Here is a 20,410-nt window from a genome sequence, read left to right as displayed (position 1 = left end):
CTGCCCTGTGGTGGGTGCCTTCGGGCACGTTCCTTCTCTGTGAGCCTCAGGATTTTCTCATCTATGAAACTGGATTGTTAAATCCCCATTAGATGGAAGTTAAATGAGAAAATGTGCAAGATGCGCACAACATTCTCCCTGGAACTTGGTAAACGATTGACCCTACGTTGTTTGAATTAATATCCGCCCCACCAACTCTTGTCCTGACTTGGACAGGTGCTGTAATTGGCGGTTTGACCAGCCCACTTTGCTCTCGTTCCCCCCGCCCCGCCCCAAGCCTCGGCCGCCTCGTGGCTGGGCCGCCGGGGCCAGGATCGTGCGCCCAGGCGAGGGGGCTGGACGGGACCGCCGGCGCGCGGGGAGCGGGGCCTCGGGGGCCGCAGCCCCTGCCGCCCCCCTCCCCCTCCCCCTCCCCCTCCCCCTCCCCCGGCCGCGCGCTCCTGCGGCCCGGCCCTGCTGCTCTCCTGCGGGGGCCCAGCGCTCGGGATGGGGTGGGCGGCTGGGAGGAAGCGGAGGCCCTGCTTCTGCTGCCCGGTGCGCGGCAGTTCCGACACCAGGGTTTTCTTCAGTGTCCGAGCAGGACAAGCCGCTCCCCTGCACCTGGCTTCCTGCCTCACCCCCGTGTCGGGCTAACGGGGGTCTCGTGGGGCTTAGGGAGTGGTTGGCGAGGGAGGGGGGTGTGGGGGCGCGCGTGTGTGTGCGCGCGCGTGTGCCGCGCCGCGAGGGAGAAGGGCAGAGTCTGCCGCAGGGCCCCCTCCTCGCTTCCCCTCTTCCCAGCCCCTGGTTGCTATGCAGTTTCTATGGCAGCGGCATCCTCAGACCCAACTTGCACCCATCATTTAGAGCTAATTAAGGTAAAATAGTGGGGGGAGGGAAGGAGGGAGTGGCCATGGAGGGGGGAGGGGCGAGGCCGGGAAGCCGCGCGGAGGCTGCAAGCGCAGGTTCGCCCTGCGGTCTGGGCTCCGCTCGTCGGCCCGGCGCGCAGCCCGCCCGCCCCGCAGCCATACTGCGGACCCCGGCCCCCCACCCGCCACCCCCGGGCCCCTCTCCCCGCGCTGCCTGCCCCTGCCCGGGCGCTGACACCCCGTCTGCCCCCTCTCTGCACTGTTCGGTGCCCCTGCTTCTTCTCTCCCAGCACTTGGTCAGACGGAAAGGAAAGTTTTAAAAAATGCCGATTGCACAGTTGCTGGAGCTATGGAAGAAGATCGAGGTGGAGCCCATGGAAATAGAGGTGAGCACCAAGGAGAGAAGAATGCATTCTGCAGGAGCCTAACTGTGGCTCGCGGCATGTCTCATAGAATGGATTCGTATTTACTGGGGACTTTTATGTGACAGAAGCTTGAATATTTAATGTGTGCAGGGCTGTGTATGTCGTGTCCTATGGATGCATGCGCGTGTGTGCATACATGTAAACATTATGTGTACAGGTGCCCACACACGGGGCGTTGGGTGGGGTGTAAATTAAATGAATGAAAGCCAGTGCGTTGAAGGAAGAAACTGTTGCTCTTAAACCAAACTTCAGGATGCTTCCCGAGCAATGTGTGTATCTTGGAAGTCTTCACGGGCTTCCAAACTAATCTGCGTCCGTTTGATTTTCCTTCAACAAGTGGCTTTACATTTTAAGATCTCCATTTGCTACAGTCGAGGATGAAACCAGGGGCAAAACAGTGATGACTTCCTAAGAAACAGAAGGCATGAAGACAATGCAGGGTTAATAGTGTGTGTGCCTTTCAGTAAAGACGAGTTGTTACAAATAAGGAGAAAAGATAATGAAAGTGTCGGTGGCCCCTCCCCAGGGCTGGCTGGTGGGTGTCCCCTCTGATTCTCTTTAACTACATGCTTCCCCAGGGACCTGGAACTCTCTGGAAGTCTGGTCCATAGAATTAGATTTCCTTAATTTGAATTACAGATGATCAACACACATTTGTCCGTGAAGGGTCAGTCCCTCGTCCATTATTAGACCATCTACTGGATTCTTAGACGTACCCGTGCTGTCTCTAGCAACTCAGATTGCTTTCCCAAATGGCAAATTCTAATAACTTGCTAAATGTTTACTAAGTCCAAGCTTTAATTTTTGTCTTATCTCCTATCCCAGCATCACGTCTGTAAATTCAATTCTTCTTTTAAATGTTACTTATGTTTATATGTACAACCTCTATGTTGAGACATTCACGTAACAATTTTAAACTGAATGGGAGATTCTGTTTTAGAAGAGAATTTACTTAGTGTTTTAAAGTGCTTTTTTGGGGAGCCAGACTAACTTAATGCTTGTACTATACACTGATGTTCGACAGAGGGGGTAGAGCACTGCATAGATACGAAGCCTATTTTCTGATGGAAGAATGTACCATTGCTGCCGATGACTAGCACCCAAGTCTAGAGAGGTGACACCCCCGCTCTTTATGTCATTGACTGTTCTGTTTGCCCAGGATGTCGTTCCTGGCGTCCAAGACAGTGCCTTAGAAAGAGCCTCTCACTTACAAGGGTTGCTAATTCAGGGCTCATTTTTTTTTTTTTTCTTTTGAGAGAGATTTGAGCTTTTAAAGAAAGTGAATGAATGAATTGAATTAAGAACGATTAGCCAGGAGTTCTCTGACTTCCTGGTGCTTTCTGAAGCCCTCTTAGTAATCCGAACTATGTCTGTGGTGGAGACCCAGCTCCCAGCCCCCGCACAGCTGGGCCCCACAAAGAGGGGGGGGGATTTGGCTTCGGGGCAGAGAAAGGAGGACAGAAGTGGGGAAGCGAAGGGGCTTTGCATAATTTCTCAAGGGGCTCCAGACTTCACATCACTGCTGCTGACCGAAGCTCTAAGGAGCCGCTGGTGTCGGAAATATTTCTGAGATCGACTGAAAATGGACCAGCAGTCAGTATATTCATGTTATTCAAATATGTCACGGACAGCACTGCCTTGCCACCCCATTTAGAGGGCAAATTTTAAAAGTTTTGAGGTTGATGTACATGCCACAACAAATCACGAAAATTGGGTAAAGCAGATGGTCTCAAAGCCAAAAAAATTTTCTTCAAGCTTCCTGGGTAGATGTTTGAGGATTGCATACCCTCTGCAGTATGCTTTATGGAGACAGAGCATCCAGTCCCATTGCTTTGGAACCCAGAAAATCAGAGCTTTTTCTGGAAAGGTTAAATGTGAAGCCTTGGTCCCGAAGTCCTTCGGGTCCGGGGGAGTCCTCTGAATCCACACAGATGGGAGATCTGTGTGCTCTGGAACTCAGGCTTATTTTGCTTTCCAGGTTTGCACATGTTTTATGTTGTATGTTACTAAAATATCTCACATGTCAAGACATTGGGCAAAACACATGGAATACGTTTGGCCTCTGCACTCCAAATTAAATATCACAAAATCCTTGCATGAGAAGTTTCACATGCTCTTCCTGTAAGAGAATCTGCTATACGGCGCAAGTGATTCTATGATTCGCTTTTGCACAAATTTAACAGGACTAATGGCTGGTTTCCCAGTGCTAGCGACCAACACTCTGGGATTCCAGTTCTTCTCCAACTTATGAGTCGCTCTCCCCTTGCCTTGTTTTCTTGAACTGGCCTGGGCTGGGTTTGAGGCTCACTGTACTGGACACACCGTTATCTTTACATAAACCAGCTTTGCCTCAGCACATAGATGGGGGAAACTCATTTGATTATCGAGGGAGAGTATTTGCGGTTTTATGAATGGTTTTGAAATATTTCGGGTGGTATATTTGACCAGTTAGTGAGATGTATTTTCAAAGAAATGTATGCTAATTAAAAACTGGGCCCTCCATAAAATCCCTGAAGAATCTGGCCTTAAAAAGCAGCATACATATGATGTTTTACTGGCTTTCAGCAGGCTTTATCGTGGCCAAGGGCATGCCTGGGGTGGGGCGGGAAGGTGAGAAAATGGGAGACAGGATGAGTAAGGTGGTGGTGGAAGGCTGCCCACAGGGGCTCGCTGACCCATTTATCCCCTTTTCATGTTCTTTTAAAGGAATAAGCATGACCTTCCTTTCTGGGATGTCCTCATGCATTAAAGAAAGGAAAAGCCCCTGTCTTTAAACAATGCAGATCAAATAGGACTCCCCGACATCTCACGGCCTAGCTTGTCCGTTGCTGGTTATCTTAGAGCCGCTAGGTGAGCAGACCGCCTGGAAGTGAGGGACCCAGCCGGCTTGGGGTGGTGGCGGGCAATGGTGCCCATGCTGCGAGTCGGCTGGCACTGCTCCTCGAGCTCGCTCCACATCCCTCAGTAGGTAGATGCTGTTAACGTTCCAGATGTATATAGGGAAACTGAGGCCCAGGTTAAGCAGTTTGCTTTAAGTCATGATGCAGTAAGCAAGACTCAGACCCAGACCCTCCTGGTGAAGACTTACCCTACAGAAACACTCTGCTTTATGTGTTTATGGGCCAGGAACTTGACTCTGTCCGAGTTTAGTCATTCTCTGAGCATCAGCTGAGAGATTCCGTCCAAACAAGAATGGTTGCAAACGCCTTCCATTTGTCACTTCTCTGTTTCTGTCTGTTAGTCGTTGAACCCCCACTCGAATCCATAGCCCCTGCCTTGCTGGTCAGGGAGTTACGTAAATCAGTAAATCACCTGCTTCTTTCACTTGTGGCCGGAGTTATACACGCTTGGCTGATGGAGTAATTTACAATTGTGGATGCAAACACTCTGTGCTTTATTCACCGCCTGTTACGCTGAATACATTTCCTGGCAGGAGGCAACCTGCGGTGCGTTCCTTCCAGGCAGGAAAGATCCATTTCCTGCCTGGAGCTGCACGAGGTTTCAAGTAGACACAGGTGGGAGGGGGCCTTGGCTTAGTTGTCCTGTTCTGCTGCGCTAGTAGGGAATAGCTCGTTCGCCCTCGTATTGATTACCGGTGTGATGCTCTTTATAAGAGTGTTGCCATGCTAACGCCATTCAATGTGTATCTTTGTTGTCAGACCGCCGAGGAGGATCTTAACCTGGACTCGGAGCCCACCGTCAAAGATACCGTGGAAGAAGTAATTATACGTGTTTTATTATAGCCTGATTCTTTGGGGAGGAAGGTGGGGTGGAGGGAGGAATGGCAGTTTGAAATTAACAGCCCGTGAGCGGTTATTTTAGTGAAATATATGTGTGTAAACATCCACCTACACAGACACATACATGCACACATGTATGCTGTGTATATGACAGTCAGTACATTTCCCTCAAAAGGGATACATGAAACAGGAAGAAAAATCACAAACCAAGGTAAAAGGCATAGTTTTTGGGCATGGGCTTTTCCGAGGGAGATGGCGTATTATCACCAATAAAGACAGGCGTGTGGAGTAACCAGCCGGGGCACCGAAGTGATACATAATTTCACCTGCCGGAAGGCCTCTGAACACGTGTGAGGCTGTGCTCTCTGAGCCCCACGAGCAGAGTAGGGAAGGGCCCCTCTGTGGGGAGCAGGTCAGGAGGGGAGACGGGGGTTGTGGAGCGGACACCCTGCAGGGGCGTGGAGTGGGAAAGAGCCAAGGGCATTAGCTGTCGCTGGCAACGTCAGCCTGGGTTCCACGCTGTGTGGGGCACGTGCCTGACCCGGGCGGCAGGAAACGGGGTTCGCCCTCAAGGGAGCGGAAAGCTCCAGACCACCCCCGAGGTCGTGGGGGACGTTGTGGGGCCAGCAAGCACGCTCTGAGGGGCCTGGGACAGGAAAGCGCTACATTCCAAAGGGGAATCACAGCCAAAGGAAAGGGATTCTGCTGAAGCAGCTGCACGTTGACCGCTTGTGAAGAAGTGCCCTCCGTGGCCGCCGTAGCCGGGGAAGGTTGGCAAGGCAATTAAGCATCTTTCATTTCCTGAGTTGTTCAGTGATGCACCACTTGGAAGCATAAAAGTTGTAGGATGTGCAATTCTGTTGCTTTTTATAAAACAGCTGGGAAGGTCTGGTAGCTGGGAGGGGTGGATCAGTGAACGTTGCTGGCTTTACAGAATGGTCTGTTCGGGTGCTAAAAACCGTCTTTCACGTCTGTCAAAATGCATGCCCGCCAGTCTGCATTTTCAGCCCCGTGCCACCGGATCTTATGATCACAGGACATGATATGTTGGTTAAACAAAGAGAAAGGGCACAGAGCGGCCTCATCTTTAGCCGGCGGCCTTCCAGCTCTGCTCTGCAAGCAGCCCGGCTCGGCTCCTGGCTTTGCAAGGAGCTTCCAGCGTTCTTGAACAAAACGTTTGGCCTGGGGAGTGCTTGCCTTCCCTGGGAGAGTAGGTGTAGCCCTGTTTTTGCCAATTTCACGGAGGTGAAAGGCCAAATGGCCTTATGAGCCGGAGACTTACTTCCCTGAGAGGACAGGACAACTGGACGTTCCCCGGGAGGGCCAGTGGATAAGGGAGGAGGCCCTCCTTGCAGACTAACAAGGTCCAATGCCTAGGGTCTCAGAGAAACCAAGCCACGCCTGACTGCCACCTTTATTTACACTTTGCTAGGCATTTGTGGGAATTTTGATCACCAAAAACCCGCGGTGCGTTCCTTGCAGGCAGATGGCTGTGGTATGTTAGCTCGGTTCAGGAAGCTCTGCAGCGCGGAGCTCACATAGCTGGTGCCGAGTCTTCCCCTGGTAGGGCCATCCCGAGCGCCATGCCTGTGCGACAGGGGGTGCTCAAAAGTGCTTATGCAATTAACAGAATCTTTTTTAATTTTTAATTTTATTATTTTTTATTATCATGTTATGTTACTCACCATACATTATATCATTAGTTTCTGATGCAATGTTCCTTGATTCATTGTTTGCGTATAACACCCAGTGCTCCATGCAGAATGTGCCCTCTTTAATACCCATCCCCCCATCCCCCTCCCCTCTAGAACCTTCAGTTTGTTTCTCAGAGTCCATCATCTCTCATGGTTCGTCTCCCCCTCCGATTTCCCCCACTTTGAGAATCTTTTTTTAAAAACAGATTATTTATTTGAGAGAGGGAGAGAATGCATGAGCACGGACGGGGGAGGGGCAGAGGGAGAAGCCGACTCCCCACTAAACACAGGCTCTATCCCAGGACCGGGAGATCATGACCTGAGCCAAAGGCAGACGCTTAACAGACTGAGCCACCCAGGCGCCCCTAACAGACTAAGCGAGAATCTTTTAATTCATTCACAATATTTATTTCCTAAGATCTCCTAGTCTCAGGGTGTCTTATCCTTAACATTTTGGGTGGAAATGCAGGTGCTGATTTGTTGCAATAAAATTATTCGACCTCTTTAAAGTTATTTTTGATAATGGGAGGTGAGACACAGCAAATTATTACTATTTCCCGATGGTAGAATATCAATTTAACTTTGACTCTTAATAAACGAAGGAAGAATTTCCGAACAAGTTTTAGGAGTATTTTGCAGGACGCAGTGTTGCTATGTGACAGGTTCGTGGTGTTTGCGGGGCCTCTGAGACATAGCGGGCTGCTTCCTGAGGTTTCTGATAGACGATGCTGGAAGCAACATGCAGGTCCAGCCACAGCAGATGGGTGTTTTCACAACTGTCTGAGGGTTGGTGGGAAGCAAGCGCTTCCTTGTGCGTCCTCTTGGGCCTTCAGAGTGGAACTGCGGGGTCTCCTGTAACTGAAGGATTTATGGCTCAGACACGGGAGGGAAGTCAGAGCAGAAAAGTTTCACACCGTTGGCCAGTCTGACGTGTATGATGATGAAAAACCCTATTTAGGAAAAAAAAATTCAAATCAACAACAGTTCATTCAATCAAGAATATTTATTGATGCCCGGTGGACAGAACATGGTGCCCAACATGGAAAGATGACAAGGAAAGTGGGTGCATCCTGGAGGCATGCGGGAGGGGACACGGGAGGGGACTCAGGAGCTGCTGTGGCCTTGTGGTCACTCTGATTCGGTGACTGTGTGTGGCGTCTTCATAAGGATACATTTTAAAGCATAGAACACACTTGGGACATCTTATGTATAAAAATCTCAATGTGTGGTTCTCGTCCAGTTGTATGTCACATCATGGCTCCGTCCATGGAAGAACGTCTAGAATAAAGATTGCAATTGAGACAGGAAGTGGGTGTGAGTGCCACGTGCCTCTCCTCACCATTGCAGAGGGAAAGGCTGCCCCCTACCCGGGGTGCCCTTGCAAAAGAAAAAACCCTCAGCTGATCGCGTCAGGAAACGTTTCTTCAGCTGTGTCTTTCAGGGGTTATTGGGAGGGACTCACAGTCCTGGAAGGGAAATCCGGGAGCAGAGAGTTGACCCGTGAATGTGTGGGAGGCGCCTGCTTTGTGAGATTTGCACTCCTGTTCCCTGTCTCCTTTTGCAGGTTATGTGTTGCAAAGCTGGGTGGGAGGTGAGGATTTAGGACCCTACCAGAGTACACGGTTGACTGCAGAATCACATGCTTCGCTTGGGCACACAGTGCAGGATTAGTCCACGGGTGACTGAGCCTAGGTGTCTGGGAAGCCCCTTGGGGCTCCACACAGGAGCCCTGTCATTGGTCCCTGGGGGCAGTGGCGTGTGGTGTGGTGTGGGGAGGCAGAAAGGAGAGGGCCCCTTCCAGGATGCGGAAGCCAGGCCTCTAAGCACCGCTCAGCCCCAGACTTCGCGTACCCACACAACCCTTAACCTTCTGTCTCTGGATCACAGACACAGGTGTTTTAGACAAGTTCCTAATTTCACAGAACAACCTGTGAAAAATACTGGAATTCGGTGTATGCATTTTTAAAGTGCTTAGATATCAGGGTTATGTTATTAATAAAGACCACTTTCTTGTCGACTTCAGAAACAAGGTCCAGATAAGTTATTCTCCACATTGGCATGGTTTTACTTTATTTCCTCAAGATGACTGGGGTGTTTCCCTGTCCCCCCTGAGCTTCTACTCCGGGTTTTGATAGCAGAGATTCTGGCATCTGTAGGCAGAACAGTGTGTGGGGGGGTGGCATCTGCTGAGGTCAGCTACCTCTTGGTGGAGAGCTCTGTCGGGGGCAGAGGGGGGTACCAGGGCAGAGAAGACAACTGCGGCCCGTCTGAGGATGCTTGAAGATACAGTCCCCACTGCCAGGCCCCTGGCTTCTCCTCAGGGGTCAGGTGGACCAATGGCGGTTATTTGGGGCAGGATGTTCTGTCAGCGTGACCTCCTTTAATGACCAGCAACCTGACTTCCAAGCAGATACAGCTTGGACCCCTTGATTTCTCTGCTTGGGGGCAAGGCCGGGGAAGAGATTTGGGGGAGCATGGAGGACCCTTCATGCTTGAAGGAGAGAACAACCCAAAAGTGTTATCAGAACCCTTTGGGCTAAAGTCATGGTCAGAGTGGGATGTCACCGGGGTCGGGGCTGAGCCACCCTGATCACCTGTAGGTTCCAGCGTATCTTCTCTTACCTGTCTCGCCCTGGGGATCTAGACAGGGTTCCATTGTTCCTTTAAAAAAAGAAGAAACAATCCAAACTGGTTTGAATAGAAATGAGACAAGAAGAATAATGAAGCCTCAGAACTAATAAAGCAATTAAGAGCAAAGCAATTACAGTTGAAAGCGAGAGCAGTTTGGAACAGAGATGGTCGGTCTTCCGAGCCCTGCTCAGTCTCTGCCTGCCTGTCGGGTGCTCGTCACGTCTCCTGCGGCTGGCGTCGCCCACGTCACCTCCGCCCCGTCAGCCCGTTTTCGTTCCTGCTGCTTTCCGTTTTTCCGTCCGGCAAAACACAGGCTTGCGTTCAGGCCTCAGGGAGACTCTGGAGAAGGCGCTGTACCCAGCATGTGTTTGGAGGAAGGGTCGTGGGCTGAGCCCGTGAAAGCCCGTCTGTGCTTGGCCACGGCCGGCTCGGCAGCACCCCGCACTCGCGCTGACTGGGGCAGAGGTGGAGGAAGATGGGCCATCTCGTCGGGGAAATTGCTGCAGCATGCCACGGAGTCGGCGGTAGCTCTCTGCGAGCCTCCACGCGAGACCAGGGGTCGGCTCTTCCCACGCGCCCAGCCCCGCGGCGGGTCGTCCCGTCCCCACCGGGCCTTCGCGCCCGTCACCGCTGGCCGCGGGAGGACGGCCGCGGCTGGTTCCGCGGCCGAGACGCTCGTCTTTCTGCTTCTGTGACAGAGCCAGCAGCCGGCCCGTTTCTGGGGGGCTTTCCCTCTGACGGTACAAGGACCGCCTCGACTGTGCTGGCCCTGCGCGCCCCCCGGGGACCCTGTCCCGCTGTCTTAGAACACCCCGCCCGGGGGCAACGCGGGCCCGTGTTTGGGCGAGCAGAGCAAATTACCTGCACGGTCTGTGTCCGGGCTGGAGCCGGGGTGAACGAGCAGGTGGCCGTGGGGGACAGGCCAGCAGCGGAGGTGGTGGCCGGTCACATAAGACGCTGCTTGCCCGGGGCCGAGGGTGCTGACCCATCCATCACAGCCAGCAATACCCGTGGCCGGGTGGCTGCTAAATCGCAAAGCAAACACCTCGTTAAAGCTGCACTTCAGCCCAGAGCAGGGCTGGAAAAAGCCCTAAGATCAAGTGTGGGGTGTCCTCTAGGGCCTCCTGTGTTTGAGCCCCCAGGGAAGGATGGCACACCAGTCCCACCAGAGAGGAAGCCCAGTGACTCGCTGGAATAAGAACGCCACCTCTTAACGCGAATCTGATTTCTATCACCTTCCGTCCTTGCTGAGCCGCAGAGAGGTGGGAGGGAGGTCCCTTACTTGCCCTCGGTTTCTCAGGTGGTGAAATTGAGGCACCGAAAATGCTGTGATTCGCTCAGTATGATGCAGAGCCAACAAATAAGGGAATTTCAAGCCAAAGCTATTCACGCTGCTGTGCTTTCTAATCCTAGAATCTCTGATCCCCTGGTGTAGCTGATGGTGGCTGATGGCTTTTTGGCTAATGGGATCAGGGCCCAGGTCAGACGCTGTGGCTTGTCTTCTCCTCTGGGCTTAAAGCAAGGTGACAGGTGCCTCCCCGGCCCACACACGGGAGGCCTCGGGCAGCGTCCCTGCAGCCATATCCATGCTTCCTGGGGCTGTGGGGGAACTCAGGGGCTCTACATTGTCACACTGGGATTCTCTCCCCTTTCCTCTTTTCAGAATTCTCTCTCCCGCTCTCTTCAAAGTGGGAAAATACAGAATTGGTTTCTATGTGTACCAAAACATCCAAGAATTACAGAAGTTCCTTATCTTCTGTTAACCTCAGATGGATAATTTGAGTATTTATGGTAAGAGAGGATACCTGTATCCTCCATAGTGATGCTCTATGTGTGGGGGTAAAATTCAAAGTATCAGGTGGAAAATTGTGTAGTGTATGACCGTTCAGATATTTTGAGGGAATAAAGAGTAAAACGGCAGAACTATACTCATGTAACAGGTGCAGCTGTGAGCTGAGTGTGGAGACACAGACTTTGCAATTTATGCGAGTCATAAACCTCTCTAGGGAATCGTTAAGACATATTTTTCTCCAAGATGTAGTACCAAAACACCCCTCAGTGCCAAATGCGTGTTGAGTAAGCAGCCAGCTGGGCGTCGGCAGCGTCTCTGCCCTCCGTCTCTGTTCTGGCCCCGCTTCCCTGGGTGCTGGTGGGGGGCTCGGGTCCCTCGGCCCTACCCCGGTTCCCATCCTCCCCAGAACGAAGGGAGCAAGCGGTGGGCGCAACTTATATGCAAAGAACTCGAAGTCTCTTTGAAGACCTAGTTTGGGGAGCATCTACTGTCTATTTTAGGCTTGACAGAAACATGAGTAAGACCTCCTGTTCTTCAGGAAATCATAATCTTTGAGGATTCAGACACATAAACGCCTGTTTCCAGAGTAATAGGATAAATACCAGAGGGTGATTTCTAGATTCTTCTCGAAATGACGAGGGTCTCCGGGGATGTGGGGGACCACAGGCCCTGGGCGCACGCCTGGTGGGAGCCAGCCCTCCCCTCCCCCCCACTTCCTCCCACCCTCCCTCCTCCTCAATTCCCCTGGCAAATGTCTGAGTGAGCACTGTGTGCCTGGCACTGTGCCAGGCTCTGGGGACTCAGTGACTCAGATAACAGAGACAGACTAAAGTCTCTGCTGCATGGACCTTCCATTTTAGTGTTCTTTCAAATAAGCAACTAAAGGCGACCATTCCATTCCAAGTGGTATAGGGAGAGCAGTGGGGATGGAGAGTGAGGGGGGCCATGTCGGCAGAGTGGTGGGTGGAGAAGCCCCTCTGGGCTGGTGGGGTTTGGGTTGGGACTTGAATGAGGGGACACACCAGCTAAGGAACGTGGGGAAGACAGTTCCAGGCGCGGGGTGGGTGTGGCGGCCGGGGGAGCGCGGGAGCCCCGCGTGGAGAAGGCGGGGTGCAGGGCCGTGGGGACCCGGCTCAGGTCTCTGGGTGTTACTCTGGATTTTCTGGGAAGCTGCGGGGACTTCTAAGCAGGACCCTCCCTTGGAGCTCATGCGGAAAGAGTAGCCTCCGGGAGGCCGGTGCAGGCGAGCGGCGGGGTGCAGTGCACGGCTAGCAGGTGTTTGTCGGCTGCCCGGGTACGGCATCCAGGCAGCCGGGCAGCCGGGGCTCCTTCCCAGACTGCGGTGTCAGCTCCACAGATGGGGCTCAGACAGCAGACATTCATGCCCACAGTTCTGGAGGCTGGACGGCTGACCTCGAGGAGCCAGCCGTCGCTTCCTTCCAGGCTGGGAGGGAGAGCCCCCTGCAGGTGCCTCCCGAGCCCGGTGTTGCCGGCTGTCTCCCTGTTCCCAGGCTTGTGGACACGTGGCCGGGTCCCTGCCTCCGTCCTCACGGGATGTTCTCCCTGTGTCTTTACACAAGGAGTCCATCACATTGGATTAGAGCCCACCCAGTTGATGACTGACTTCTTAGCTAATTATGTCTGCAGTGACCCTCTTTTCAAATAAGGTCATGTGCTGAGGTCCTGGGGCTTAGGACTTTTGAGGGTAGAGTTCAACCCATAACAAATACAATGTTTGAGAAACTCAGTTTTCTTGGCCTCATGGGTCTGGGGCTCAAAGTCTTTGGTGCAGACCCTGCTGTTTAGGGCATGAACTAAAACCCACGCATGTAAGCTGACTAGGTTTGTAGCAATTTCTTCTTCCACACCAACCAAACAGCGTGTGGGGCTCCCTCTGACTTTGGGCAACCCCAAGCTCCCGGTGGTGGGGGTGCCTAGTTTGGGATGAGAGCACGTTTTGGGGTGATTTTGCCTCAGACACCCGACCTCCGCCGGCACAACTCTCCCCCTCGGTCAGTCCCTGTCCCTCTCAGAGCGTGGTCGTGGGGGATGATGCTTACATGGCAGCAGGAGGAGGGAATAAAACACAAATCATCACACATGCTGCAGAAACCCTCCCCTGTTCTCAGCCACGAGGCCCCCATCCCGGGCCCTCTCCTGACTTCACTGCGGTGTGCCTCTGGGGGGGGCCAGGGGCGGCCAGCGTGGTGGGGACAACGCGTGTCGAAAGAGCCACGGGCTCAGAGCTTTTTAATTTTTATGTTTTCTTGCTCTGCAGTTAGGCTCCTTTCTTGGGCTTTCATCTTGCCTTCCTGCAGGCCTAGGAAATCGCGTCTTCTGCCCCTTCCCGACACCTGACGGGCCCCGCGGCCGCTGCCTCCCAGAGAGCGGGGCGGCCTCTGTGACCAGAAGGCCGCGGCGGGGGCTCGGGCTTGCAGACACCTTTAACAACACAGGGAGGAGTGGGAATACGCAGCTTTCTTTTCAAGTACGGGGAGGCCGTGCGCTCCATCCTTCGTGACCAGTGAAGCGGCTCTGCTAGATTTACGAAAAGCCAGCACGCTCACTATGGAAAACTGGAAGACGGTTGGCAGTAGGCCTCACGAGCGCGGCTGACGGACCCCGGGGACCTGGAGTATTGCTGTGGGGTTGTCAAGGCGCATGTAGAAGTCAACCCAGAGGGCGCCTGGGTGGCTCAGTTGGTTAAGCGACTGCCTTCGGCTCAGATCATGATCCTGGAGTCCCGGGATCGAGTCCCACATCGGGCTCCCTGCTCGGCGGGGAGTCTGCTTCTCCCTCTGACCCTCCTCCCTCTCGTGCTCTCTCTCATTCTCTCTCTCTCTCAAATAAATAAAATCTAAAAATAAAAAATAAAAAAATAAAAATAAAAAAAGAAGTCAACCCAGAACCCTGCCTTCGCCCAGCCCTGGCCTACCTGCACTGTGCAGCCTTCTGTTCCCTGGGTCTGGCCGCCCTGCAGCATGTCCCCGGGCTGCCCCAGCTTGCTCAGGTCCGGAGGAGGGCAGAGGGGACGGAGGCGGGCCTGCTCCCTGACGGGGCGTGCTCACTCGCAAGTCTGACCGTCAGCTGGAAAGTCTGATAAAGCTGCAGATCTGGCCTAGCAGGTCTCGGGGGGCCTGAGAGTCTGCATTTCTAATCAGCCTTTTCCCCAGGGGTGTGGTGCTTCTGGTCTTCAGGCCACACCTTGAGTCCCCAAAGCAGGGAACCCTCAGAACAAGGGCAAGATACACTTAGAAAAGGCTTTTCCTAGAAGCAGTGCGGTAGACTGGGCAGTCTCTGAGAACAATGTCATTGACTTCCAAATCCATTTTTTCTCCAAGCGACTGGCGTTAGGTCATGGATTTGTCTTGTTGCTAATATCTGTAGTCATTGCTCCATCACAAGTATTTTGCTCTATGTATGGAGAATACTAATTTATTCAATAATTCAACTCATGATCTATTGGGAGGGTAGATATTTGTCATTTTCTATTTTAGTTATTACTATTTTTAAGCAGCATGAGTTTATGATCTTACGGCTCGGGAGAGCAGACCCCCACGGTCACTGGGCTCAGCTCGGGCATTGGCAGGGCTGCATTCCTTGTGGGAACTCCAGGGCAGAGCCCGCTTTCTTATCTCAGTCCACACCCTGGGCTGCCGGCCCTGTCCACCTTCAGAGCTGATGGCACGGCATCGCATCTCTGCTGATGTCTGCTTCGGCCCTCACATCTCCCTCTGACTGTGGTCCTTCTGCCTCCCTCTGATGAGGACCCTGGTGACTGGCAACCATTTTTAAGTTGGTAAACTGAACTACTCAAACGTCTCTATTATAAGGCGAGAAGCAAGTCCATTTAGTTTTACATTTAGAAAATAATATAAAGTAACTAAACTCTCCGATATGGCACATTCCCCCATTCCTGTTCATTCCTTCTCCTTTTACCTTCCTTAAAGGTTGCTCTACAAATAGCAAATATTTATTCACTTATCTAGGAAATATTTCTTCAGCAGCTGTCCTGCAAAGGGCAGTTTGGAAGACGTAGTGATGAATGACTCATGTCCCCTGGCTTCAGGGTTTCTGTTGGATAGAAGAACTGATAATTACAGTACAAGGCACACCATGATACATTCCTAAGGACAAGGCAGAAAGTTACTTTAAACAAAGCGGCCAAGTTCGTAGGGAAAACACAAAGAAAGCAACAAGGTGGAGAGCACTGTGATTCAGCTCACAGGGAGCCCAAGCGGTGGTTGTGTTCGCTTCTGATTGCCATGGTAACAAATGACCACACAGGTGAGGGTTCCAAGCCACAAAGGCCTAGAGATCTGGAGGTCAGAAGTGCTAGAATCTAGGTGTTGGCAGGGCTGCGTTCCATTCCAGAATCAGCTTTCTTGCTTTTTCCAGCCTCTGGAGGTGTCTTAGTTCCTTGGCCCACCCTGCCCTCTGCTTCCACCCTCCCATCTGCTGACTCTGACCCTCCTGCCTCCCCCCAGAATCAAACCCATCTGTATGATTCAGGATAGTCTCCCCATCTCAAGATCCTTAACCTAAACACGGAAGGTAACCCATTCACAGGCTTCAGGGCTCCCCGTGTGGAGCTCTCTGGGTGCCGTTATTCACAATGGGCTTGTCTATGGGACAGCTGGTCTGTTCTCTTCACAAGTCTGAAGCAAAAGACCAGGAAGGACAATTGCATATTATAGGGACAAAAGAGAATAAAATGTAATGTGTATTTCCAGGCTGAGTCCTGATCTGAAGAAACCAACTGTAAAACATGTTCCTTGGGGCAACTGGAGGATTTTGAATGTGGAATAAGTCATATTTTTGTAGATTACTTTTTGTTAGTATTTTTTGCTCAAGTATTTTTAGGTAAAGTATATGAACCATACATTTCACTGCTAAATATTTCATTTTTTTCCCCTGAAACTTAACATTTTCCTACATAAGAACAGTGCCCATTATGACTGACAGGTGGAGGCTTTCATTCTGCCTTCCCCTAAACCATTAGATTAGGAAGGTCAAAAGCATCTCACTTTATAAGTTAAGGGCTACCTACCCTTCTGTCCATGTTATTTTACTTCCATGAAAAAAATCAGTTACAGCTAAATTGTACCTCTGTTGGACAGGGCATTGATGTTTAGCTATTAATTTTAATTAATTAATTTTAATTTTAACAAAGAGCATTAGCTGCTGACCTCTTCATACGACGCTTTTAAATACCAAAAGTACTCCGTTCGTGACTCAGACATACCTTGTTTACCAGACAGGGATTTGGAGTTTGTGACCTAGAGCCTTGGTCAATGAGTACTTGATCATGAATAGAGTCAGCATAATTTTTGTGTGCCTTGAAAGCAGGAGTTAAAAAGAGGTCTTAAGTTAATTGTAAATTAGGGCAAATTCTGCTTCTTGATTGTTTTTTCTCATGTGAAAACTTTAGCGGGGCGGCCTCCGTGACCTTTACTTCTGAAGGGAAAGATACTCGGATACATTATTGGTTCAAAGCAAGCAAACAAACAGCATCAACAAAAGACTTTGGTGCTCTGGTTCTGCTTAGGATGCAGAAAGTCATAAAGAAAATGTTCTTGAGAATGAGAAAAAGCCAGGTGAGCTACAAAGTCATACTTCTCCTTGAACCCATCAGAGAGTAAGGCAACCAGGGAGCTTTATCCTAAAGGATGACAAGCGCCTTCGAGGAGGGCTGGGACATGATCTATTTCACCTGTGGCAGAGAACAGGTGGAAGAAACAGTCATGGAAGTGGGTAAAAACAAAACAGCTGAGTGTGGGCTTCTGCACCAGTTTAGAATCTGGGGGCCCCAGGCATACGGGAGCCCACACTCCTTGCATCTCCTCTCCATGGGCCTTCCCTGGAGGTATGTGAGAAAGATCGGGGCCAGGGCATGACTGGAGGGAGACCCAACCCAGCTGCTAGACTTCTCTCACAGGATGCAAAGGCCTAAGACCATGGGAGGAGCCTCATGCTCCCTCCAATGCTCAGGACCATGGAGGGATCCTGTCTGTGGGGCAGCTAAAGGCTAGCTGCTGTGAAGGGGTCAGGAATCCCTCCCTGCTCCCTGTACTTCTAGATATTACCAATAAGAATTGGAAATTGAAATTAAGTTATATGCAATAGCCTGCAAAGACTGTAACACATAGGGATAAATCTAACAAAATCTATGCAAAGTTTATATACTGAAAACTATAAAATACTGCTGGGGAAAAAAACACTGCTGAAAGATTAAAGAAGACGTAAATTAATAAAGAGACATACCATATTCATGGACCAGAAGACTCAATATTATTAAGGTGTTCATTTTCCAAATTGATTTTGCTAGTCAATGCAGTGCCAACTGAAGTCCCACCAGATTGTTTTCCCTTTTATTTTTAGAGCAGTTTTAGGATCACAGAAAATTGAGCAGAAAGCACAGAGATTTCCCAAATAGTCCCTGGCCCCACTAATGCACATCCTCTCCCACTATCACTGTCTCCCTCCAGAGTGGTACATTTGTTACAGTCGATGAACATACATTGACACATCACAGTCACCCAAAGCCAAAGTTTGCATGAAGGATAGAGCATGGTGCTGTTTGGACGATGCATGATGACATCCATCCATCATTACGATATCTTACAAAGTAGTTCCACTGCCCTGAAAATCCTCTGTGCTCCTATGAATTTATTTCACCTTTTTCACTCTGTGACCTCTGCTTCAGGTTCATCATCTGTTAGTGCAGATAAGATTTGTGTCTACTTCATAGTTGTGAGATTAAATTAGGAAATACTGAGCGAAAGTTTGGCTAACTGCCCGCACACAGTGAGCACGCTGTAAATGCTCGCTGTTAGGATGATCTGCATTGTCATGGAAGAAAAACGTCACGAAGCATCTTAATTAGGCTAATTAAGTTGTCTTACATAAAAGAGCAAGCTGTTTTCAAATACGCTGGCAAGATCTATTTACGATGAAACATTTTAATGGGGACATTATAAATAAATTCTGCTCTTTAAGGCATCATGGAAACGCTTTGGCTCCACAGTGCTTTTCCAGCTTCTAGTTCCTTTGATTATGTGTGCTTGGAAGTAATAAGTGTATATTTAGAAAACATATGATTCATGGTTTTCATTAATTTAGACTGTCCTTTACTTATTTAAAGATTTTATTTATTTGAGAGAGAGAGAGCTCATGAGTGGTGGGGAAAGGGACAGAGGGAGAGGGAGACGCAGACTCCCCGCTGAGCAGAGAGCCCAACATGGGGCTTGATCCCAGGACCCTGGGATCATGACCTGAGCTGAAGGCAGACGCTTAACCGATTGAGCCACCCAGGTGCCCCTGTCATTATTTAAATATCTACTTATCAGCTACCTATCGTCATCATCAACTTGTTTCTATTATCTATTTATCAATCAGTCATTCTATCTATCTTTTATCTACCTATCCGCAGTATGTAATTTTGAGATTGTGCGTATATATGTATGTGTATGTGGTAGAATATAGTTTGTTTGAAATGCTTCCTGTTGTAATTTCCCTTCTCAGTTTTGGAGGAATTTCTCTCTATCACCTTTTGCTGCTATGACCAGGCATGGGGAAGGCGAGGAAGAATACAGCCAGGGAAAGAGGAAAGAGGATGTATGCCCTAAAAGAACTCCTACCAGGAAGTGTAAAGCCCTTGTTCTGTAGGAAGATGCTCCTGTAAGGAGGTGCAGAGAAGGGCAAGAGCATGAGCTCAAGGCACTATGTTCTCATTTTCCTCAGAGTTGATCTTTTTTTTTTTTTTGGCAGAGGTGGGGGAGGAGTGATGGTTGTTAGAAACATTAAAGAAGTTTAAGGGTAAATTCGAGTGAGAGGTGTGGTCCTCACTTCTACCGGCCAGGCCTAGAAAGTCCACCTGCTTCTTTAGAGATGCACAGTGGTCGTGACCTCCATGGATCCAACATAGCTGAGGAAGGATCCTGAGGAAACGAGTCTGTGATGGGGCTTCTGGTTTTGGCTGCTTAGAACTGGGATTCTGAAATGAAGACCTGCCTTTGAGGGAGTTTCATAGGAGTGCTCTCGGGGTCCATACTTGTGGGGAGTGAGGGGAGAGACTGGGCAGAAGGAGCAGTGTGCACATAGGTAGCCACAGCAAAGGCCTTGTCAATCCTAATCAAGAGGGCAGGGACCAGGTCATTATACCCCAACACTGGTACCCCCCCAGAAGGGAACGAGCTCTTGGGTGAAGGGGATCTCCTAGCTGAGGGCAGTGACTTGCAGGGATTTGATTCCCCAGCCACTGGAAGGGCTGTGCTCCCGTCTTGCAGGGGTGAGGCTGGAGAGCTGGGAGGCATACCCCAGTGTCTGCAGTCAGACTCTTGGTATCGCTGTGGTTCCAAGGAGGCCTTTCATCATAGAAGTAACACTCCCAACTGTGTGGCATGGTCCAGCTCCAAGGAAGAGAGAGCATCTGGCCAGAGGAGTTCAGTGGTCAGGACTCTAGTGTGACGGAAAGGGCCAAGAAAAGGTTTTAGTCTAGAAGGGAGGGGGAAAGAAGAAAGAATGTCCCAAATTTCAAATAAAAGTTCATAAAAATTAACATGGGAGTCAGGATGGAATGTCATGGCTGCGGGAGCCTGGAGAAGGGAGTTAAGGCAGCAGCCCAAATACCAGACCTGCTTTCAGGATCGAGAAGGGAGGGAGACAATACCAGGTGGAGGGAACGTGTCAGATCCCACAACAGAAGCACACCCGTGAGAAAGCACACTGGCGTGGATTCACCACACTGTGCCTCTAAGACAACCGTCCTTGTTTCATTGCCTTGCAGAGAGATGTCTATGAGCTTGGTATAGCTTCTTTCTTGCACACGTATTGAGAGAGAGGTTTTATACTCTGGACCAGTGATGTCATTCTTTGGGGGAGATATTTCAAAAATTGTGGTAAAATACACATAAAATTTACCGTCTTAGCCATTTTTAACTGTACAGTTCAGTGGCTTTAAGTTCATCCACACTGTTGTGCAACCATCACCACTGACCATCCAGAAAACATCTTTTATTTTGCAAAACTGAGGCTCTGTACCCATAAGCAATAACTCTCCATGTCCCCTTCCTTCAGTCCCTCCCCTCCCCCCATAGAAATAGACACCCTCTACTTTCCGTCTCTATGATTTTGACTACTCCAGGTGCCTCATATAAGTGGGATCCTACAGGATTTGACTTTTGTGACTGGCTTATTTCACTGAGCATAATGTCCTCAAGGTCCATCCGTGTAGTAGCAGGTGTCAGAATGTCCTTCCTTTCTAAGGCTAAATCAGATTGTA

The 20,410-nt window shown here is 50.4% G+C and overlaps 1 protein-coding gene across 1 annotated transcript in view; it reads left to right on the top strand.

Moving 5' to 3' along the window:
- Positions 1–1,153: 1,153 nt before the first annotated feature.
- RPS6KA2 (ribosomal protein S6 kinase A2) overlaps positions 1,154–20,410 on the top strand; it is a 339,623-nt gene continuing 320,366 nt past the window's right edge. The window contains exons 1-2 of the mRNA XM_045865879.3: positions 1,154–1,231; positions 4,930–4,989. Coding sequence (XP_045721835.1) covers positions 1,169–1,231; positions 4,930–4,989 — 123 coding nt within the window. The 5' untranslated portion in view covers positions 1,154–1,168. The remainder of the gene's footprint in view (positions 1,232–4,929; positions 4,990–20,410) is intronic.

The sequence above is a fragment of the Mirounga angustirostris genome, unplaced genomic scaffold (assembly GCF_029215605.1).
Source record: "Mirounga angustirostris isolate CCGP_5_RB_7025 unplaced genomic scaffold, mMirAng1.0.hap1 SCAF_8, whole genome shotgun sequence".
NCBI classification, from domain to species: Eukaryota; Metazoa; Chordata; class Mammalia; order Carnivora; family Phocidae; genus Mirounga; species Mirounga angustirostris.
Note: the sequence above shows the minus strand (reverse complement) of the source record. Positions and strands in the feature narration are given on the sequence as shown.